Source organism: Rhinoraja longicauda, chromosome 34, assembly GCF_053455715.1.
Source record: "Rhinoraja longicauda isolate Sanriku21f chromosome 34, sRhiLon1.1, whole genome shotgun sequence".
In the NCBI taxonomy this organism is placed as follows: domain Eukaryota; kingdom Metazoa; phylum Chordata; class Chondrichthyes; order Rajiformes; family Arhynchobatidae; genus Rhinoraja; species Rhinoraja longicauda.
This window is the reverse complement of record NC_135986.1, coordinates 22,076,620-22,094,225: the sequence shown is the minus strand read 5'-3', so window position 1 is coordinate 22,094,225 and position 17,606 is coordinate 22,076,620. Positions and strand designations below refer to the sequence as shown.

The 17,606-nt window shown below is 48.6% G+C and overlaps 2 protein-coding genes across 3 annotated transcripts in view; one reads left to right on the top strand and one right to left on the bottom strand.

Moving 5' to 3' along the window:
* Window positions 1–14,638, top strand: part of LOC144609413 (breast cancer metastasis-suppressor 1 homolog) — a 25,874-nt gene extending 11,236 nt beyond the window's left edge. The window contains exons 3-12 of one of the 2 annotated variants that reach the window (XM_078427887.1): window positions 368–458; window positions 938–1,065; window positions 3,050–3,129; window positions 4,403–4,466; window positions 7,136–7,228; window positions 8,614–8,678; window positions 9,815–9,854; window positions 9,957–10,022; window positions 11,250–11,376; window positions 13,826–14,638. In XM_078427887.1, coding sequence (XP_078284013.1) covers window positions 368–458; window positions 938–1,065; window positions 3,050–3,129; window positions 4,403–4,466; window positions 7,136–7,228; window positions 8,614–8,678; window positions 9,815–9,854; window positions 9,957–10,022; window positions 11,250–11,376; window positions 13,826–13,943 — 872 coding nt within the window. In that variant the 3' untranslated portion in view covers window positions 13,944–14,638. Of the gene's footprint in view, window positions 1–367; window positions 459–937; window positions 1,066–3,049; window positions 3,130–4,369; window positions 4,467–7,135; window positions 7,229–8,613; window positions 8,679–9,814; window positions 9,855–9,956; window positions 10,023–11,249; window positions 11,377–13,825 lie in introns of both variants that reach the window. The other variant, XM_078427886.1, reaches the window with a different exon arrangement.
* Window positions 14,278–17,606, bottom strand: part of LOC144609629 (latent-transforming growth factor beta-binding protein 1-like) — a 57,941-nt gene continuing 54,612 nt past the window's right edge. Inside the window, exon 25 of the mRNA XM_078428127.1 lies at window positions 14,278–17,606. The gene's annotated coding sequence lies outside the window, so the exon portion shown is untranslated.

Genomic DNA, 17,606 nt, shown 5'->3' with positions numbered 1-17,606 from the left:
GTACGTTCTCCCCGCGACCTGCATGGGTTTTCTCCGAGATCTTCGGTTTCCTCCCACACTCCAAAGACGTAGGATAGTTGGCACGGTATGAGTGTAAATTGTCCCAAGTGTGTGTAGGATAGTGTAAATGTGCGGATCGCTGGTTGGTGCGGACTTGGTAGGCCGAAGGGCCTGTTTCCGCGCTGTATCTCTAAATTTAAAAAAAAACTAAACCAAAGTAAGGCGGGCAGAGGCTCGTGTACCTCTCGCGAGCAGAGTGACCTGTTTTTCTGCTGTAGATTGTAAGTAATTTCACCCAAGACGAGAAAGCAGTTAATTGATGGCTTAATTCTGACCCGTCTAATCTTGGCTATGCTCTGCTTTCCAGAGATGGACGATGAGGACTGTGAGCGACGTCGCACTGAGTGCCTGGACGAGATGTCGGACCTGGAGAAGCAGTTCACGGATCTGAAAGAACAGTACGCTGATTAGTTTGTTTTGAGTAAATGTCTCCTGGTTTTCTCCTCTCCTGAAGGCGGTGCTTCCTGCTGAGCCTGGACACTCGACGCTCTCTAGATCACTGCCCATGGGGCCCATTCCTGACGTGTGAGGCTAGGGTGTGGTGTGGATCGTGTGTTTTTAGAAAAAACAAAATGGAGTTCCCTTTTAGATTGGGTAATGACAAAGTCAGAAGGGGCTGTGATGCCGCCCACAGTTGAATAGGCAGCCAGTGCTAACTAACCACATGCACACGTGAAGAAAGGCTGCCTGGCCGAGGCACTGGAGGGCCCAACTCACTCCCCGGCGACCGTCAGCATCTTTAGAAAAGGAGGGCGGAAAACCCGCAAAGAAATACTTTCTGCAGCGTAACAGGTTGTTCGGTAAAGGTTGGCGGTGGATGTGCTCTGAGCAAGTAAATTGAGAGTAGAGGGTAAAATTGGCAGCTTCTCTTTTACAGACTGTACAAAGAGAGGCTGTGCCAGGTAGAAGCCAAACTGGACGAGGTGATCGCAGGGAAAGCAACGGAGTACTTGGAGCCCCTGGCTGTCCTGCAGAAGAACATGAAAATCAGAACTGAGGTAGCAGGTAATGGAGGCATCACTGAGTTAACCTGTCACCCACAGTATGAGGGGGGCCGGTGGAGTACTGGGTGTCGTTGGGGACGGGGAGGGTCACTTTTGGTACAAACCTAGATGGTGCCTTTCGTTAATGTTACGCTGATGATTGATTGAAAGTCACAGCATGGAAACAGGCTGTGTCTGCACCAACTATTGATCACCCGTACACACTAGTTCTATGCGATCCCACTTTCTCATCCACCCCCAGACACACTAAGGGCAATTTACAGAGGCCAATCAGCCTACAAAGCAGCACGTCTTTGGGACGTAGGAGGAACCCAGAGCACCTGGAGGAAACCCACTCGGTCACAGGGAGAACGTGCAAACTCCACACATCCAGCACCCAAGGTCTGGATTGGAGCCAGTTCTCTGGTGCTGTGAGGCAGCACCTCTACCAGCTGCACCACTGTGCAGCACCATATTGGGAAGGGAATTTTAGGAAGATATACAAGGTAGAACCGCCCGATGGCTAGCACCTTAAACTGTGTTATGATAGATGACAGAATTAAATTAAATTTAATGGTCAACTGAACATGTGTAATCAAAAACTGTGGTGAAAATGTGTGCTCTTTTAGTTTAGTTTAGAGATACAGTGCAAAAACAGGCCCACCGGGTCCACCCCGCCCAGCGATCCCCGCACTTTAACACCATCCTACACCCACTAGGGACAATCTTTACATTTACCAAGCCAATTAACCTGCATACCTGTACGTCTTTGGAGCGTGGGAGGACACCGAAGATCTCGGAGAAAACCCACGCAGGTCATGGGGAGAACGTACAAACTCTCTCAAGACTTGGGGAATGGCAAAACTCCACACGGTATCCCGGTGAAGCCGTGTAGTCTGGATGGTAGGCAGGTGGTACTAGTGTTTAAGGAGCAGTCAGACAGGTACATGAATAGGACAGGTTTGGAGCAATGTGGGCCAAGCGCAGGCAGGTGGAACTAGTGTAGCTGGGACTTGTTGGCCCAGAGTCTCTTGCCTAGAGTAGGGGATCGAGGACCAGAGGACATAGGTTCAAGGTGAAGAGGTAAAGATTTAATAGGAATCCGAGAGGTAACCTTTTCACACAAAGGGTGGTGGGTGTGTGCCAGAGGAGGTAGTTGAGGCAGGGACTATCCCAACGTGTATGAAACAGTTAGACAGGTACATGGATAGGACGGGTTTGGAGGGATATGGGCCAAGCGCGGGCAGGTGGGACTAATGTAGCTGGGACATGTTGGCCGGTGCGGGCAAGTTGGCCGAAGGGCCTGTTTCCACACTGAATCACTCTATGACTCTATGAGGTGGGACTAGTGTGGCTGGGACATGTTGGCCGGTGTGGGCGAGTTGGGCTGAAGGACCTGTTTCCACGCTGTATCACTCTGACTCTATGAGGTGGGACTAGTGTGGCTGGGACATGTTGGGCAGTGTGGGCAAGTTGGCCGAAGGGCCTGTTTCCATGCTGAATCACTCTATGACTATGAGGTGGGACTAGTGTGGCTGGGACATGTGGGCGAGTTGGCCTGAAGGGCCTGTTTCCATGCTGAATCACTCTATGACTCTATGAGGTGGGACTAGTGTGGCTGGGACATGTGGGCGAGTTGGCCTGAAGGGCCTGTTTCCATGCTGAATCACTCTATGACTCTATGAGGTGGGACTAGTGTGGCTGGGACATGTTGGCCGGTGTGGGCGAGTTGGCCTGAAGGGCCTGTTTCCATGCTGTATCCCATGCGAATCCTTGTTCCTGTCACTGTCACACCTTAAATCGGAGAACGCTGTGTGAATTGGACAATTTGCTTCATGCCTTTTGTAGAGTGATTTCTGCAGATGACAGGAGGGCAGTGCAAGCTCTTGCTGCCCTGCACATTGACACAGCTGGTTGCTGGATTATGGCGTCAGCTTGGGGGATTGTACAGACTGAGCATTCTGTCTTTTGGAGAGATTAACCTTGTCGCAATTCTGCACCTGTAGGAGTATATAAAGATCTATGTTTGGAGGTAATCAGAAATAGGTACGAATGTGAACTACAGGGAGCTCGGCAACACCTGGAGGTAAGGTATGAGCGAGAGTGTGGGGAAGTCACTCAGCCCTTCTGTTTTATTCCTCTCGTATTATTTAGGGTATCGATGAGAAAGATTTGCCAATTAAACTAACTATAGCACAATATATGTGTTATATACTTGCACGGTAATGGGCCCTTCGGCCCGCAATGTTTATGCCAAACATGTTGCCAATTAAACTGATTTCATCTGCCCGTCCATGATCCATATCCTTCTAATCCCTGCACCTCCATGTGCTGATTCAAAAGCCTCTCAAACGCCACTTTGGTATCTGCCGTCACCTCAGGCAACACGTTCCAAGCCCCTACCACTCTGTGTAAAGAAAAATGCCCCGCACGTCTCCATTAAACTCATTAAACCTTCTCCCTCGTAGCTTATAGCTATGCCCTCTAGTGTAGGACATTTCCACCCTGGGGGAAAAAGGGTCTGACTGTCTACTCCATCTATGCCTCTCGTCATTTTATCGATTCAATTTTATAGATTAAATAAATTTTATAAATTAAACAACTCGCCCCTCAACATCCAACGTTCCAAAGGAAACAATCTGTCCAACCTCTCCCTGTAGCTGAAATCCTCCAATCAAGGCAACATTGTGGTGAACCACCTCTGCACCCCCTCCAAAGCCTCTACGTCCTTTCTGTAGGGGGGGGTGAGCCGAACTGCATGCAATACTCCAAAGGCGGCCTAGCCAAAGTCCTGGAGAGCTGCATCGTGACTTCCTGCAGCTATTTTCTATCCTACATTTTCCAAAGAATTGCACATGTCTATTTTTTCACTATTGTCTTTTTGCAACCTCTTTCAACAATGAACCCACCCTGCTCCACCACCACCCCCCGCTCTGTTTTGGGATGTAGTTTCAAATTGTTGGCTGCCACCCAGTACATCATTAGTTTGCATTCCCTCCGCACTGTCAACGTAATAAAATATCAAAAAAATGCTTTGTGGAAAATGAAACAAGACTGCATAAAGGACTTGGGGCAGGTGTCTTGTGTACAAAGGCCAATATTGTAAAGGTCAAGCCTTTAGGAATAGGTGTAAATGTCCCTCTTACACAAAGTGGGGCACTTGCCACAAACAACATGTCCTTTCATGGGACCTGGGCGGCCATTTGCACACACCATGTAATCCACTGGGCTTCTCTGCCTGTAATCGAGGCTGTGTTTAAACCCGCTCTCTGTCTGAATTGCTTTCAAAAGAACTAATTTCACTTTCTCCCTTTCGATGGATTCAGAGTGAGAAGCTGTTGTTGTTTGATAACATGCAGAACGAGCTGTTGGAAAGGATTCAGCGACTGGAGGAGGACAAGCAGAGTGTAGACATCACCTCAGGTCAGAATTCAAACGCGGTTGCTTCCTATTTGTTTAGTTTACAGATACAGCGTGGAAACAGGCCCACCGGGTCCGCGCCGACCAGCGATCCCCGCACTATCCTACACCCACTAGGGAAATTTTTTACATTTACCAAGCCAATTAACCTACAAACCTGCACATCTTTGGAGTGCGGGAGGAAACCGAAGATCTCGGAGAAAACCCACGCAGGTCATGGGGAGAACGTACAAACTCCGTACAGACAGCGCCCGTAGTCGGGATCGAACCCGGGTCTCCGGCGCTGTGAGGCGGCAACTCTACCGCTGCACCTAGGGTTGCCAACTGTCCCGTATTAGCTGGGACATCCCGTATATTGGGCTAAATTGGTTTGTCCCGTACGGGACTGCCCTTATCCCAGACAGACAGCACCCGTAGTCGGGATGGAACCCAGGTCTCCGGCGCTGCATTCGCTGTAAGGCAACTCTACTGCTGCGCCACCGTGTAGCCCTGTTCTATGTATTCTTCCTCTCCCGTCCTAAAAGTGTAGGCAGTGCCTGGGCAGTAGGTCCATAACCGTTAACGCACTCTGCCCCTCTGACCATGTAACTGTTCTTCAGTGAGTGCTGGAAAGAAGGTGCTGTTGAGGGACTGGTGCCCTCCAATCCTCCTACATTTCCCCCATACCCTACAAACGTGCACGGTCTGACTACGGCCAGGTCTAATCATTGTCCCCCCCGCCAGCAGCATTGAGGCTAACTGTAGCTACCGTGCTCTGATCTGGTTTGAGTTCAGGAGAAGCGAGTAGGCCTTCAAAAAGGTGCAATGAGGTTGAAAGTCAGAATGAACCTGGATGAAAGCTAATATTATTTATGGTTTGCAGTGCGCTGTTCACACCGGATGTGCCAGGGGGATATGGGGAGAAGGCAGGCACGGGTTACTGATTGTAGATGATCAGCCATGATCACAATGAATGGCGGTGCTGGCACGAAGGGCCAAACGGCCTCCTCCTGCACCTATTTTCTATGTTTCTATGCAGAGGAAGATTGAGGCTCCAACCTTGTAGGAGCTCTAATATTACACAGTGAACGCGCACCATAGGAGAATAGAAGTTACTGGTCACCTCTCTACTCGGGTTTAGTTTAGTTTGGAGATACAGTGTGGAAACAGGCCCTTCAGCCCACCGTCCACCCCGACCAATGATCATCTTTTCACGCTAGTTCTACATCTTACACAATTTACAGAAGCCAATTAACCTCTGGACTTGCACGTCATTGGAAAGTGGGAAAAAACCAGAGACCTGGAGAAAACGCACACAGTCAAGTTTATTTGTCACATACATATACAAGATGTGCAGTGAAATGAAAGTGGCAACGCCTGCGGATTGTGCTAAACTACAAAACAGAATAGAAAACATTTTTTTTAACACAAAAAATAAATTAATACAGTAAAGTAGTCCCTGGTGATATCAGAGTTAACAGTCCCGATGGCCTGTGGGAAGCAACTCCGTCTCATCCTCTCTGTTTTCACAGCGTGACGGCGGAGGCGTTTGCCTGACCATAGCAGCTGGAACAGTCCGTTGCTGGGGTGGTAGGGGTCCCCCATAATATTGCTGGCTCTGGATCTGCACCTCCTGATGTATAGGTCCTGCAGGGGGGGCGAGTGTAGTTCCCATGGTGCGTTCAGCTGAACGCACTACTCTCTGCAGGGCCTTCCTGTCCTGGGCAGAGCTGTTCCCAAACCAGATTGTGATGTTCCTGGACAAGATGCTTTCTACAGCCCCAGAGTAGAAGCACTGAAGGATCCTCAGAGAGACTAAATTTCCTCAACTGTCTGAGGTGAACATGTTTCCTGCCTCTAACGTGTCCAACCCCTTAATAATCTTATACGTTTCGATAAGATCCCCTCTCATCCTTCTAAATTCCAGTGTATACAAGCCTAGTCATTCCAGTCTTTCAACATATGAGACCAAAACTGCACACAGTACTCCAGGTGCGGTCTCACTAGGGCCCTGTACAACTGCAGAAGGACCTCTTTGCTCCTATACTCAACTCCTCTTGTTATGAAGGCCAACATTCCATTGGCTTTCTTCGCTGCCTGCTGTACCTGCATGCCTCCTTTTAGTGACTGATGCATAGTTGCCACTTTGGGAAAAAGGTGAATTAGAGCTAGATTTGTAGAAATAATTTCAACAATAAGAGCAAGAGCAATCCTGAATCACTGTTTCCAGTTAGGCGGCACGTTCTCGGGATTTCTCTGGGTGCTCCAATTTCTTCCCACATTGCAAAGACGAACAGGTTTGCAGATTAATTGGCTTCGGTAAGATTGTAAATTTCCCCTGGTGTGTAAGATAGTGCTAATGTACGAGGTGATCGCTGGTCAGCATGGATTCGGTGGGCCGAAGGGCCTGCTTCCACACTGTATCTTCAAGTGTTAAAAGTCTAAAACACAACCCTACCCAAAGAGGCAGGTACAGACCACATACAGTTTGATACAATAATGCTAAGTATGTTAAGGGGTTGGAGGGATAAAGGTCTGGACTATTCGAGAGACATTCAGCCATTTTGTGGGGGTGGTTTTAGTTTTCTGTGACACAATGGGCCAATTTGCTCCCTTTACCAGCGCTCACCTGATGTACACAGAGAGCAGGTTCGCGCCATTGTATTTAGTTCACCAGTTTCCATTTTTAACAGAATGGTGGAATGAGGAGGCCCGAGGGAAACGGAGCAAGAAGAAGTGTGACATCTTGAAACCGGAGAAGAAGAAGAAGGCAGCGAGTGTGTCTGATATCCTTTCACCATCTGTGTTTCCTTGCATAGCAGTCAATCAGTGACGTTCCGTAGCTGGTCATGGGGCTCAGCATCTTCGACCTATTCCCACCCCAGAGTCATCTACTCCCCGGGTGGAACTTGGTTCCCCAAGGAATGAGTGGTAGAATCCGGAGGGAGTTTGGTGCGATGGAGGGGAGACACAAAATGGAATGAGTGTGGGATTAGTGCAAGTGGGTGGTTGGTGTTTGACTGGGAGGGTCAGAGTGTCTGGTTCTCTGCTGCGTGACTCTCTACCCCTGAGCTCGGGAGTGATGGTCATCAGCAATCAGAGAGGGACCCTGAAGCAGGCGAGTGTGGCCCACGACTGAATGGCAGCCTGACGTGTTCAAAGGGCGATCGGAATGGACAGGTATGCTGGTGAGATGGGATGGAGGGATGGCAGTGGGATCTAGTGGAGCCGAAATATGTCGGGGAACAATCTGGACAACTAGAGACTCCTAGGATCAGGAGGGATTGTAAGGACTGGCAGAGCACAATCTGGACAAATAATCTGTCTCTTTGCTGTAAATATTGAGAGACATATAATTATAAAAGGACTGGACAAGCTAGATGCAGGAAAAATGTTCCCAATGTTGGGGGAGTCCAGAACCAGGGGCCACACAGTCTAAGAATAAAGGGGAGGCCATTTAAAACTGAGGTGAGAAGAAACTTTTTTACCTGGAGAGTTGTGAATTTGTGGAATTAATTCTCTGCCACAGAGGGCAGTGGAGGCCGATTCACTGGATAAATTTAAAAGAGAGTTAGATAGAGCTCTAGGGACTAGCGGAATCAAGGGATATGGGGAGAAGGCAGGCACGGGTTACTGATTGTGGATGATCGGCCATGATCACAATGAATGGCGGTGCTGGCTCGAAGGGCCAAATGGCCTCCTGCTGCAGCTGTTTTCTATGTTTACAGCATGTAACGCATGTACATACATGTACAATTGCATATTATAAGTGCAGTTGTTCCAAAGTTGGGAAAAACTCTTGATTACTGATAGTTTCTGACTTCCTCTGCTTCAGTATCGAAGGACGGTGCGCTCAATTGTGCTTTGAATTTCGATCTCTAAATAGCCGTCTCCAAAACTAGGTTAACGTTCTGCAATCTAACATTGTTGGTGGCATTTTCCAATGCACAAAATGGATGCCTTGCTCAGCTGCAAAACAAGTACGAGTCTAATTAATTCTGAGGCGTGAGATTGAGTGTAACGGCAGCCTTACTGGCATTCTTTGGGGTGTTATTTGCTCTCTTTTCTTGATCTACTCACTTTTTCAGAGTATGGTAAAATGAAAGGAAAACTCCACAAGAGGAAAGGCATTATTGCCCTCTCTGTACTTCGTTCCTTAATGTCACAGCACGTCCATATATTGTCTACATGTTGCGAGATATCGATATTTTGGAGGACTGGGCTGCCATCAAAAAGGTAAAATCTGCTACCGACCACTTTATCCTCAATTAGACCCTCCCCACTTTCTCCCCTCCAATGTTTGTTCCTTGCTCCTTCCACGTTTCACAAAAAGCATTTTCCGTACAAGAGAAAGGAGCTTCCATTTCTAGGATACCTATTAGTTCACATTCTCTCAATCGTTGCCACTCAGTTTCTTTGTTCCCCTTGTGGCTTGGTAATCCATGCCCCCTCTGGTCCCAGCCCTCAGTGAGTTGCCCACTTCAACATCCTGTGCTCTGCCAGTCCTTACAGTCCCTCCTGATCCGAGGAGTCTCCAGTTCCTTCAGTTCTCAACTCTGCTTCTTCTGAACAAATGCCGACAACCTGAAGCGAAAAGGCCGTTTCCCACTCCACAAACGTTGCCTGACCCGAGGACTTCCATTGTTATTTCTTGCAAGCCAGCCGCTAAAGCCAGCGGCCAGCTTTCTTTGCAGAAGGCACAGATACTTTGGCGAAGACAAAAGAGTTTAACGATTCGCGCAACATGGGTGAGCCTGCATTTCCCAGGCACTGCTGCTGCTGGTGGTGAGCCTCGATTGCTGCCACTTGCCTGTCCCCCCAGATATTCCCACACAATTTCTCAGCTCTGATGTGAGGAGCCTTGGGAGTTTGGACTCAGTGAAGTACTTAGCGGTCACGGTGGCGCAGCGGTAGAGTTGCTGCCTTACAGCGAATGCAGCGGCGGAGACTCGGGTTCGATCCTGACTACGGGCGCCGTCTGTACGGAGTTTGTACGTTCTCCCCGTGACCTGCGTAGGTTTTCTCCGAGATCTTCGGTTTCCTCCCACGCTCCAAAGACGTACAGGTATGTAGGTTAATTGGCTTGGTAAAATGTAAAAATTGTCCCTAGTGGGTGTAGGATAGTGTTAGTGTGCGGGGATCACTGGGCGGCGCGGACCCGGTGGGCCAAAGGGCCTGTTTCTGCACTGTATCTCTAAATCTAAAACAAAAATCTACTTCAATGTCTAATCAGCACTTAACCTTTTTCAACATACGCAGAGATGTTGGGACATTAACGGAGAAACTAAGAAGGATGCGTGATGAATGCCTGTCAGTGTTGGTTAATGAAATGAAGTGGTGGGTACTTGGTGAATCTCCTCTTTGCCTTACAGGCGAAAGCAGTCATCAGCCAGCAAAAAAGAAAATCGGACGGTGAGTGAAAGGCGTCAGTGGGCCCAGTCACTAGTTAGAGCCCATTCTGTATCCGGGCAGCAGCTTCAAAAATAACTTGGACTCCGTTTGCTTGCTTACCAGGCACAGGTTCTGAAGCAACTCATGGAAAGAAGGCCAAAATGTCAGCACAGCTATTAAGTGACTCAGGTGGGTAGCTCCCGTACCACATCTAATAAAGAGTCCTCCGTCCGCACAGTGTCGTACAGCTCAGAAACTAACCCTTTGGCCCGTCGTATGCATGTGTTTGCACCCATCTATATTCATCCCATTTACCAACACCTGGACCATAGCCTTCTATGTGCAGATAGGTACTGCTGATGCTGGTTTATACCAAAGATAGGCCCAAAGTGCTGTAGTAACTCAGTGGGCCAGGCAGCATCTCTAGAGAAAAGGGATGGGTGACGTTTCGGGTCAGAACCTTTCTTCAGACTGGAGAAGGGGTTCCAACCCGAAACGTCACCTATCGGTTTTCTCCTGAGACGCTGCCTAACCCGTGCGATGTGGGGATTGAAGTCTGGATACTTGTTAAATATTAAGGGTACACCCGATCTACACCCACTCGGGAAGCCCGCCCTGAATTTCAACACAATCTGGCTAAAACAAGTTCTTCCTCTAGCGTGTCCAATCACGCAATAATCTTTTATGTTTCAATAAGATCCCCTCTCATCCTTCTAAATTCCAGTGTATACAAACCCAGTCGCTCCAGTCTTTCAACATACGACAGTCCCGCCATTCCGGGTATTAACCTGGTGAACCTACTCTGCACTCCCTCAATAGCAAGAATGTCCTTCCTCAAACTCTTTCAGTACTTCGGGAAAAAAACTGCAGAGGCTGGTTTAAATCGAAGGTAGACACAAAATGCTGGAGTAACTCAGCGGGTCAAGCAGCATGTCGGGAGAGAAGGAATGCCTGACCTGCTGAATTACTCCAGCATTTTGTGTCTACCAGTGAAGGGTCGAGACCCGAAACGTCACCCATTCCTTCTCTCCCGAGATGCTGCCTGACCCGCTGAGTTACTCCAACGTTTTGTGTCTACCAGTGAAGGGTCTCGACCCGAAACGTCACCCATTCCTTCTCTCCCGAGATGCTGCCTGACTCGCTGAGTTACTCCAGCGTTTTTCCGTCTACCATTCTTTCAGTTCTGTTCCCGATTCCCAGAGTCAGGCTCAAATTGACCATCCCTGACATGCCGGGGGGGGGGGGGGGGGGAGAGACCTCTTTACCTGACAAGGCTGGGTGTAAGATCGCTAATTTGGAAAGATCGCGAAGGCGCATTTTACAGAAAAACAAGAAGGAATCTGACATCGCAGAGAGAGTAAAAATGTCGAGTTTGTAATGGGTTTGATTTTCCTTCGCCCACCCTGCCTCAAACAGTGCTACCCAAACAGGAGAAGCATGTGTACGTGGCCAAGTGCGAGGATGGCAGACTTTTCTACGAGGGGGACTGGTACAATAAAGGACAGAGCATTATACTGGAGATGAAGGACGAGACGCCGTCACAGTAAGCATTCTCACTCTCGATTAATGATCGCCTATTTCCCTCTTTCGCCCTCTATAAGGGCACAGATTCAGGGAACGTTTCCTGCATTGCTGCTCCACGTCTTCAAATGGGAGACCTCTCAATGTGTCAGCAGGGGGAGGCAGTCGAGAGCGATCCTCTGCTTGCCTGACAAATGTACTCATTAGGCAGCACTTTATGTGTTTCTCCCAGTATTCCTCGTGATTGCATTTGATACATGCATTTTGGCTGCTTGCACCCCTTAGGGTATACTGAGTGTGTAGATGTAACCCCACCTGGCCAGCGACTGGCTAACTCAACACACCGCACTGTGTTAAAGCTCTCGGCTGTTTCACCAGACAGGATAACTTATCCCTTGCTCAACTATCATAACGAGGCCTTTATCCCAATGCCTCGTCTTTGCAACGGAACACCAAAACTTGTGAAAGGGGTTTCTTTCTTTGTCAGCTTGTATCTGCCGCCTCCTTAAAATCCCTCGTTACGTCCTCTCATTTTGTCACCTGCGAGTCCTGAACCCGGGTGTACATTGTGCACACGCACTTGCGTTACTCTCCTACAACAATCTCTCCCGCCCACGCAAGCCTACACTAACTCACCATTCCACTATCAGTGTACCATCAGCCTTTCTCAATCACTCTGCGAAACTCCTCTCCTTAAACTCCGTCCACCGTGTGAAGCTTTGTCTTCAGCCTCTGCTCTTAAACCTGAGTTGCTCCTCTTTCCAGCAGCCTGACATTATTGCCTGGCGTTATTATAAAACCTCGGAGATGCTGGTTACCCTTTGAATATATCACCACGTGCACCATTCTCAGCACAGCTCAACAGTGCTGTCATGACAACTTTCCGACGTTTCCGGTGACTTCTTTTCCACTTGCCGTTTACCGTACGCAGACCGGGCTTTGCTTATTCCGCAAACAAGTTGTAGCTGGCTGCTCTGGTCCCAGGTCTGTCCAATCATTGGTCTGGTGAGGACTGGATGCTCTCCCTCCCTGTGTCGTAGGTATCACAAAAAGCTGGAGTAACTCAGCGGGTCAGGCAGCATCTCGGGAGAGAAGGAATGGGTGACGTTTCGGGTCGAGACCCAAAAGGGTCCCGACCCGAAACGTCACCCATTCTTCTCTCCCGAGATGCTGCCTGACCCGCTGAGTTACTCCAGCTTCTTGTGATACCATGGGTCTCGTCCCGAAACGACACCCATTCCTTCTCTCCCGAGATGCTGTCTGACCCGCTGAGTTACTCCAGCATTCGGCGATGCCTTCGATTTGTATCTGCATCTGCAGTTATTTTCCCACACCCTCCCTGTGTCTGTCACTCCCTGTTCCTTATGCCCATATATGTATATATATATATATATATATATATACCACCCTGTGCTTCTAATGACCGCCCCCAAGTATTGAAAATAATACGGCTAGATATATCTAGACAAAATAATATAATATGCCAACAGTAGCTGGTACAGCAGGCAGTGAAGAAAGCCAATGGAATGTTGGCCTTCATAACAAGAGGAGTTGAGTATAGGAGCAAAGAGGTCCTTCTGCAGTTGTACAGGGCCCTAGAGAGACCGCACCTGGAGTACTGTGTGCAGTTTTGGTCTCCAAATTTGAGGAAGAATATTCTTGCTATTGAGGGCGTGCAGCGTAGGTTCACCAGGTTAATTCGTATGTTGAAAGACTGGAGCGACTGGGCTTGTATACACTGGAATTTAGAAGGATGAGAGGAGATCTTATCGAAACGTATAAGATTATTAAGGGGTTGGACACGTTAGAGGCAGGAAACATGTTCCCAATGTTGGGGGAGTCCAGAACCAGGGGCCACACAGTTTAAGAATAAGGGGTAGGCCATTTAGAACGGAGATGAGGAAAAACTTTTTCAGTCAGAGAGTTGTGAATCTGTGGAACTCTCTGCCTCAGAAGGCAGTGGAGGCCAATTCTCTGAATGCATTCAAGAGAGAGCTAGATAGAGCTCTTAAGGATAGTGGAGTCAGGGGGTATGGGGAGAAGGCAGGAACGGGGTACTGATTGAGAATGATCAGCCATGATCACATTGAATGGTGGTGCTGGCTCGAAGGGCCGAATGGCCTCCTCCTGCACCTATTGTCTATTGCCCAACTCTCTCTTGAAAGCATCCAGAGAATTGGCCTCCACTGCCTTCTGAGGCTGAGAATTCCACAGATTTACAAATCTCTGACTGAAAAAGAGATCAGCCATGATTGAATGGAGGAGTAGCCCTGATGGGCCGAATGGCCTAATTCTGCTCCTATCACTTCTGGCCAAACCTGTTGGAAGAGTCCAAGATTGGTCATGGATAGGGTCGGGGTCCGCCTGCCCCACTGGAAATGGGGGCAGCCAGCTGCAAACTGCAACCCCAGTCCCAGCCCTGCTCAAGCGACACCTTTCTGACAGACACGGTCCCTTCTCTTCCCCTCTAGTGCGATGATAACCGCCGTGAGCACGGGAGAGATCTGGCTCCGCCGCTCAGATGGCACCAAGACCAAGCTGTACGTCAGCCAGCTGCAGAAAGGGAAATACTCCATCCACGCGGCATGAACTTTGACACTAAACCAGTGCAACCCCGTTGCTAAGGGGCAGCTCTATTAATTGCAACAAAAAAACTATATATATATATATATGAAATATATATATACATCAATTGCTGTTTGCAAAAAGTACTTTTTGATAAGCAGCCTTCTATGTGGAAGATTGGTGCAAACCTGCTCTAATGAACACACAAGCTGGGAGACCAATGTCACCACTGCAAGAGGACTGCGTGCAAACAAACTCTTGACGTCTGGAGTAAAAAGAAACTTTGGGAAAGCACCCGGCTTTGGGGAGGCTGGACGAACAGAATTCCCCCCCCCCCCCCCCCAGTGCCCCTTCTCCAGATCACAATCAAAATTCGTGAACGTGCGAAGGGACCCAAGAGAAAACTCTAGCACTTTTCCCCTTTGTTTTTCCCCTTTCGGCGATCGCCCTGCACTACGACTCGAATCTGCGCGTGACGTTAGCCGCAGAATAAAAGACCCTGTATCCAGCCGGTGTTTTATGGATTCCGCGCACATCTGTGGATACAGCTTTCAACAAATTGTACAGCACTTTTTTTTTAAAAAAAAAGATGGACTGACCCTATACTGGAGTCCTAAGCACTAAAACCAGAGAGATCGTGTGGATAAAAAGTTTATTGCAAATCTATCAAAACTCTAAAAAAAAAGAGACATCTATTAAAAATAAATATTTGACATTTAGGCTGTTCTTGATATTTATTATGTTCGGTTGTCTCTCATATTTCCGGGTCGAGTTCCAACTCAATTCTAACAGCCGCATATTAGGGGGTGGGAAGAGCAATGAGGATCACTATATTTGACCTCTAGAACAGCTTTGTAATGTTGGATAAACACTGCACCTTGAGCACGTATTTTTGAGGGGGGTTCTGAGAGTGCCTGTGGCCTAGTGTCCAGGGCGGAGGGCAGAGAACAGGTGGCATATTCCTCAGCAGAGTGGTCTCCTGCACTCCAAGTCAGTGGCACAGGCGGGTCAGGATTGCCCAGACACGCTCCTGGGGGCGGCCACGGTGGCGCGGCGGTAGAGTTGCTGCCTTACAGCGATCGCAGCGCCGGAGACCCAGGTTCCATTCTAGCGATGGGTGCTCGTATGCACGGAGTTTGTACGTTCTCCCCGCGACTTTTCTCCGGGATCTTCGGTTTCCTCCCACACTCCAAAGACGTGCAGGTTTGTAGGTTAATTGGCTTGGTAAATGTAAAAGGAAATTGTCCCTAGTGGGTGTAGGATAGTGTTAGTGTGCGGGGATCGCTGGTCGGCGCGGACCCGGTGGGCCGAAGGGCTTGTTTCCGCGCTGTATCTCTAAACTAAACTAAACTCCCTGCACTCTTAATGTTTAAAGCGACTTAAACAATTGTTACCTATAGTGGAATGAGAGCGACCCATTGGAATTGTGCGCACGGTGGAGACACTGACAGTGCTCTGAAAGAGCTGCCTCGTTAAAGGATATCTAGATGTCCAGCTGCCAAGTGTTTGCAGTGTCATGTTGACATGATTTTGATGCGGTCTCTGACCAAACAACTCGGTCAAGGCTCACGTGAACCACGAGGGAAAGAGGCAAGAGAGAAGGCTGCCTGTTAGCACTAAACGTTGGGAAAAGATCATTGGTGGGAGGAGGTGAGCAGGTTTTGCATGAGAACAGGTCTATGAAGAAGCGTAAGAATTTCTTCTCGAAAGTAGACAGATAAGAAGAAAAACGCAAAGAGGGAGTGGCACAGTTGCGCATCGGTAGATTGCTGCCAGAGACCTGGGATTGATCCTGATTACGGGTGCTGTCTGTACGGAGATTGTACGTTCTTCCTGTGACCACGTGGGTTTTCTCCGGATTCCTCCCACACTCCAAAGATGTACAGGTTTGTAGGTTAATTGGCTTCGGAAAAAAATTGTGAATTGTCCCTAGTATGTGCAGGATAATGTTAGTGTGCGGGCTGATCGTTGGTCGGTGTGAATTTAGTGGGCCGAAGGGCCTGTTTCTACGCTATCTATAGTAGGGTAAAGAGTGCTCCTTTGGTTGATCATTAAATGTTAAGGGTCTGATGAAGGGTCTTGACCTGAAATGCCACCTATTCCTTTTCTCCAGAGATGCTGCCTGACCCGCTGATTTACTCCAGCATTTTATGTCTACCTTAAATGTTAAGGTTTTGTTTGGAAATGGATCGCTATTTACCATCCCATCTCCTTTGGCATTCATTCTCTACATAGTAGCTTGTTTGAACTGTGCATTTTTGTCCCCTGTGATTCTCATTCCTCAAATGCCCCCACCTTATTTGAGTGTGTTAGTGTGCAGTTTCTTAACCTTTAGCAGTCACTGATGGCTGCTGTCTGTCGTTTTTGAACTTTTTTTGTTGTTTTTGGTAAGTTTCAAAAGTTTGTGTAAATGTTCTCTGGTTTGTTTTAAGTGGGGGGTCGGGGGAAACTTTTTTTTCAATCTCTTACCCTGCTGGAGATGCGATTGTTTTGTGGGTCGTATCTCCGGTCGCTCTGCGGCCTAACGTCTGGGAGCTGGAGGCCTTGCCTGGGACTGACTTTGAGCCCCCGCGGGGCGCGGACTTACCACCTGAGCGTGCGATCCCTTGTCTGGGATCGACGCTCCAACACGCGGCCTGCGGGCTTTAACATCGTGGAGCTCGCAGTCTCGAGTTGAGACCGATGTCGGGAAGCTCCAAAAGCCGCACGACGTTCGACTAGCCCCGACCTGGGGTAGATCGCCCGGCACGGGGAAGCTGAGGGAACCCCCCCCCCCATCCGATGCAGGAGCTGGATCGCCCCGACGAGGAAGGCCGGCTACGGGAGTCAAGATCGTCCCATCAACGGAAGGTTCGAGGCCCCCGACCGCTGGAGGACAAAGAAGGGAGAGATTGAACTTTTTTTTGCCTTCCGTCACAGTGAGGAATGTGGAGGAGTCACTGTGGCGGGTGTTCGTGTTGAAATGTATTTTGTGCGCCCTGTTGCTTGTTATTGGTATGACCGTACGGCAAATGAAGTTCCTCGTATGTTGCAAAACATACTTGGCTAATAAAGTATTATTGTGTGATTGTGATATTCACGCTCTCCCCACCGGAAGTTTGGCTCTCGACTCAACCACAGAACGGCTCCAAAGGTGATATTGGTGCACTTTCTAGGAGTGGATCGTTCTCACCCCCCACACACAGAGAGAACAGAATCTAAATGTCGCAGGTCTTTGTGTAAATCTAACATTTAAACCAGCTTATTTAAACTTTTTAAAAATACAGCAGTGCTTTTGTGAATTCAATTTTGCCCTTGTGTAGCTTTTGAGCAAAAGATTTGCTTGGGCCAATGCACCTTTAAGCCGGATATCACCGATGGGCTCGTCGGTTCATTTCCTTTATTAATATCTACATCACAGTCCAGTCTGTAGTTGTGGCTCCAAGGTTGTTGCCATTCCGTCTTCACCGTACCAACAGTCCACTCAACACAGCAGCCGATAGATAGCCTTCTCTGTTGCCCGCACATTGACATAGCCAGAGTCCTCAATTCTCCTTTCGGTTCGGATGGCAAAAATGGCTGCCCAGTCAAATCTTCTGGAGATGAAGCCACCTCCTAAGTGACCCAGGAGTTCTTTGGTTAAGCCTTCTGGACGATTGTGGTCAAAATAGCCGCCACATTGCGTGTGTCAAATCTTGCTTGCAATTT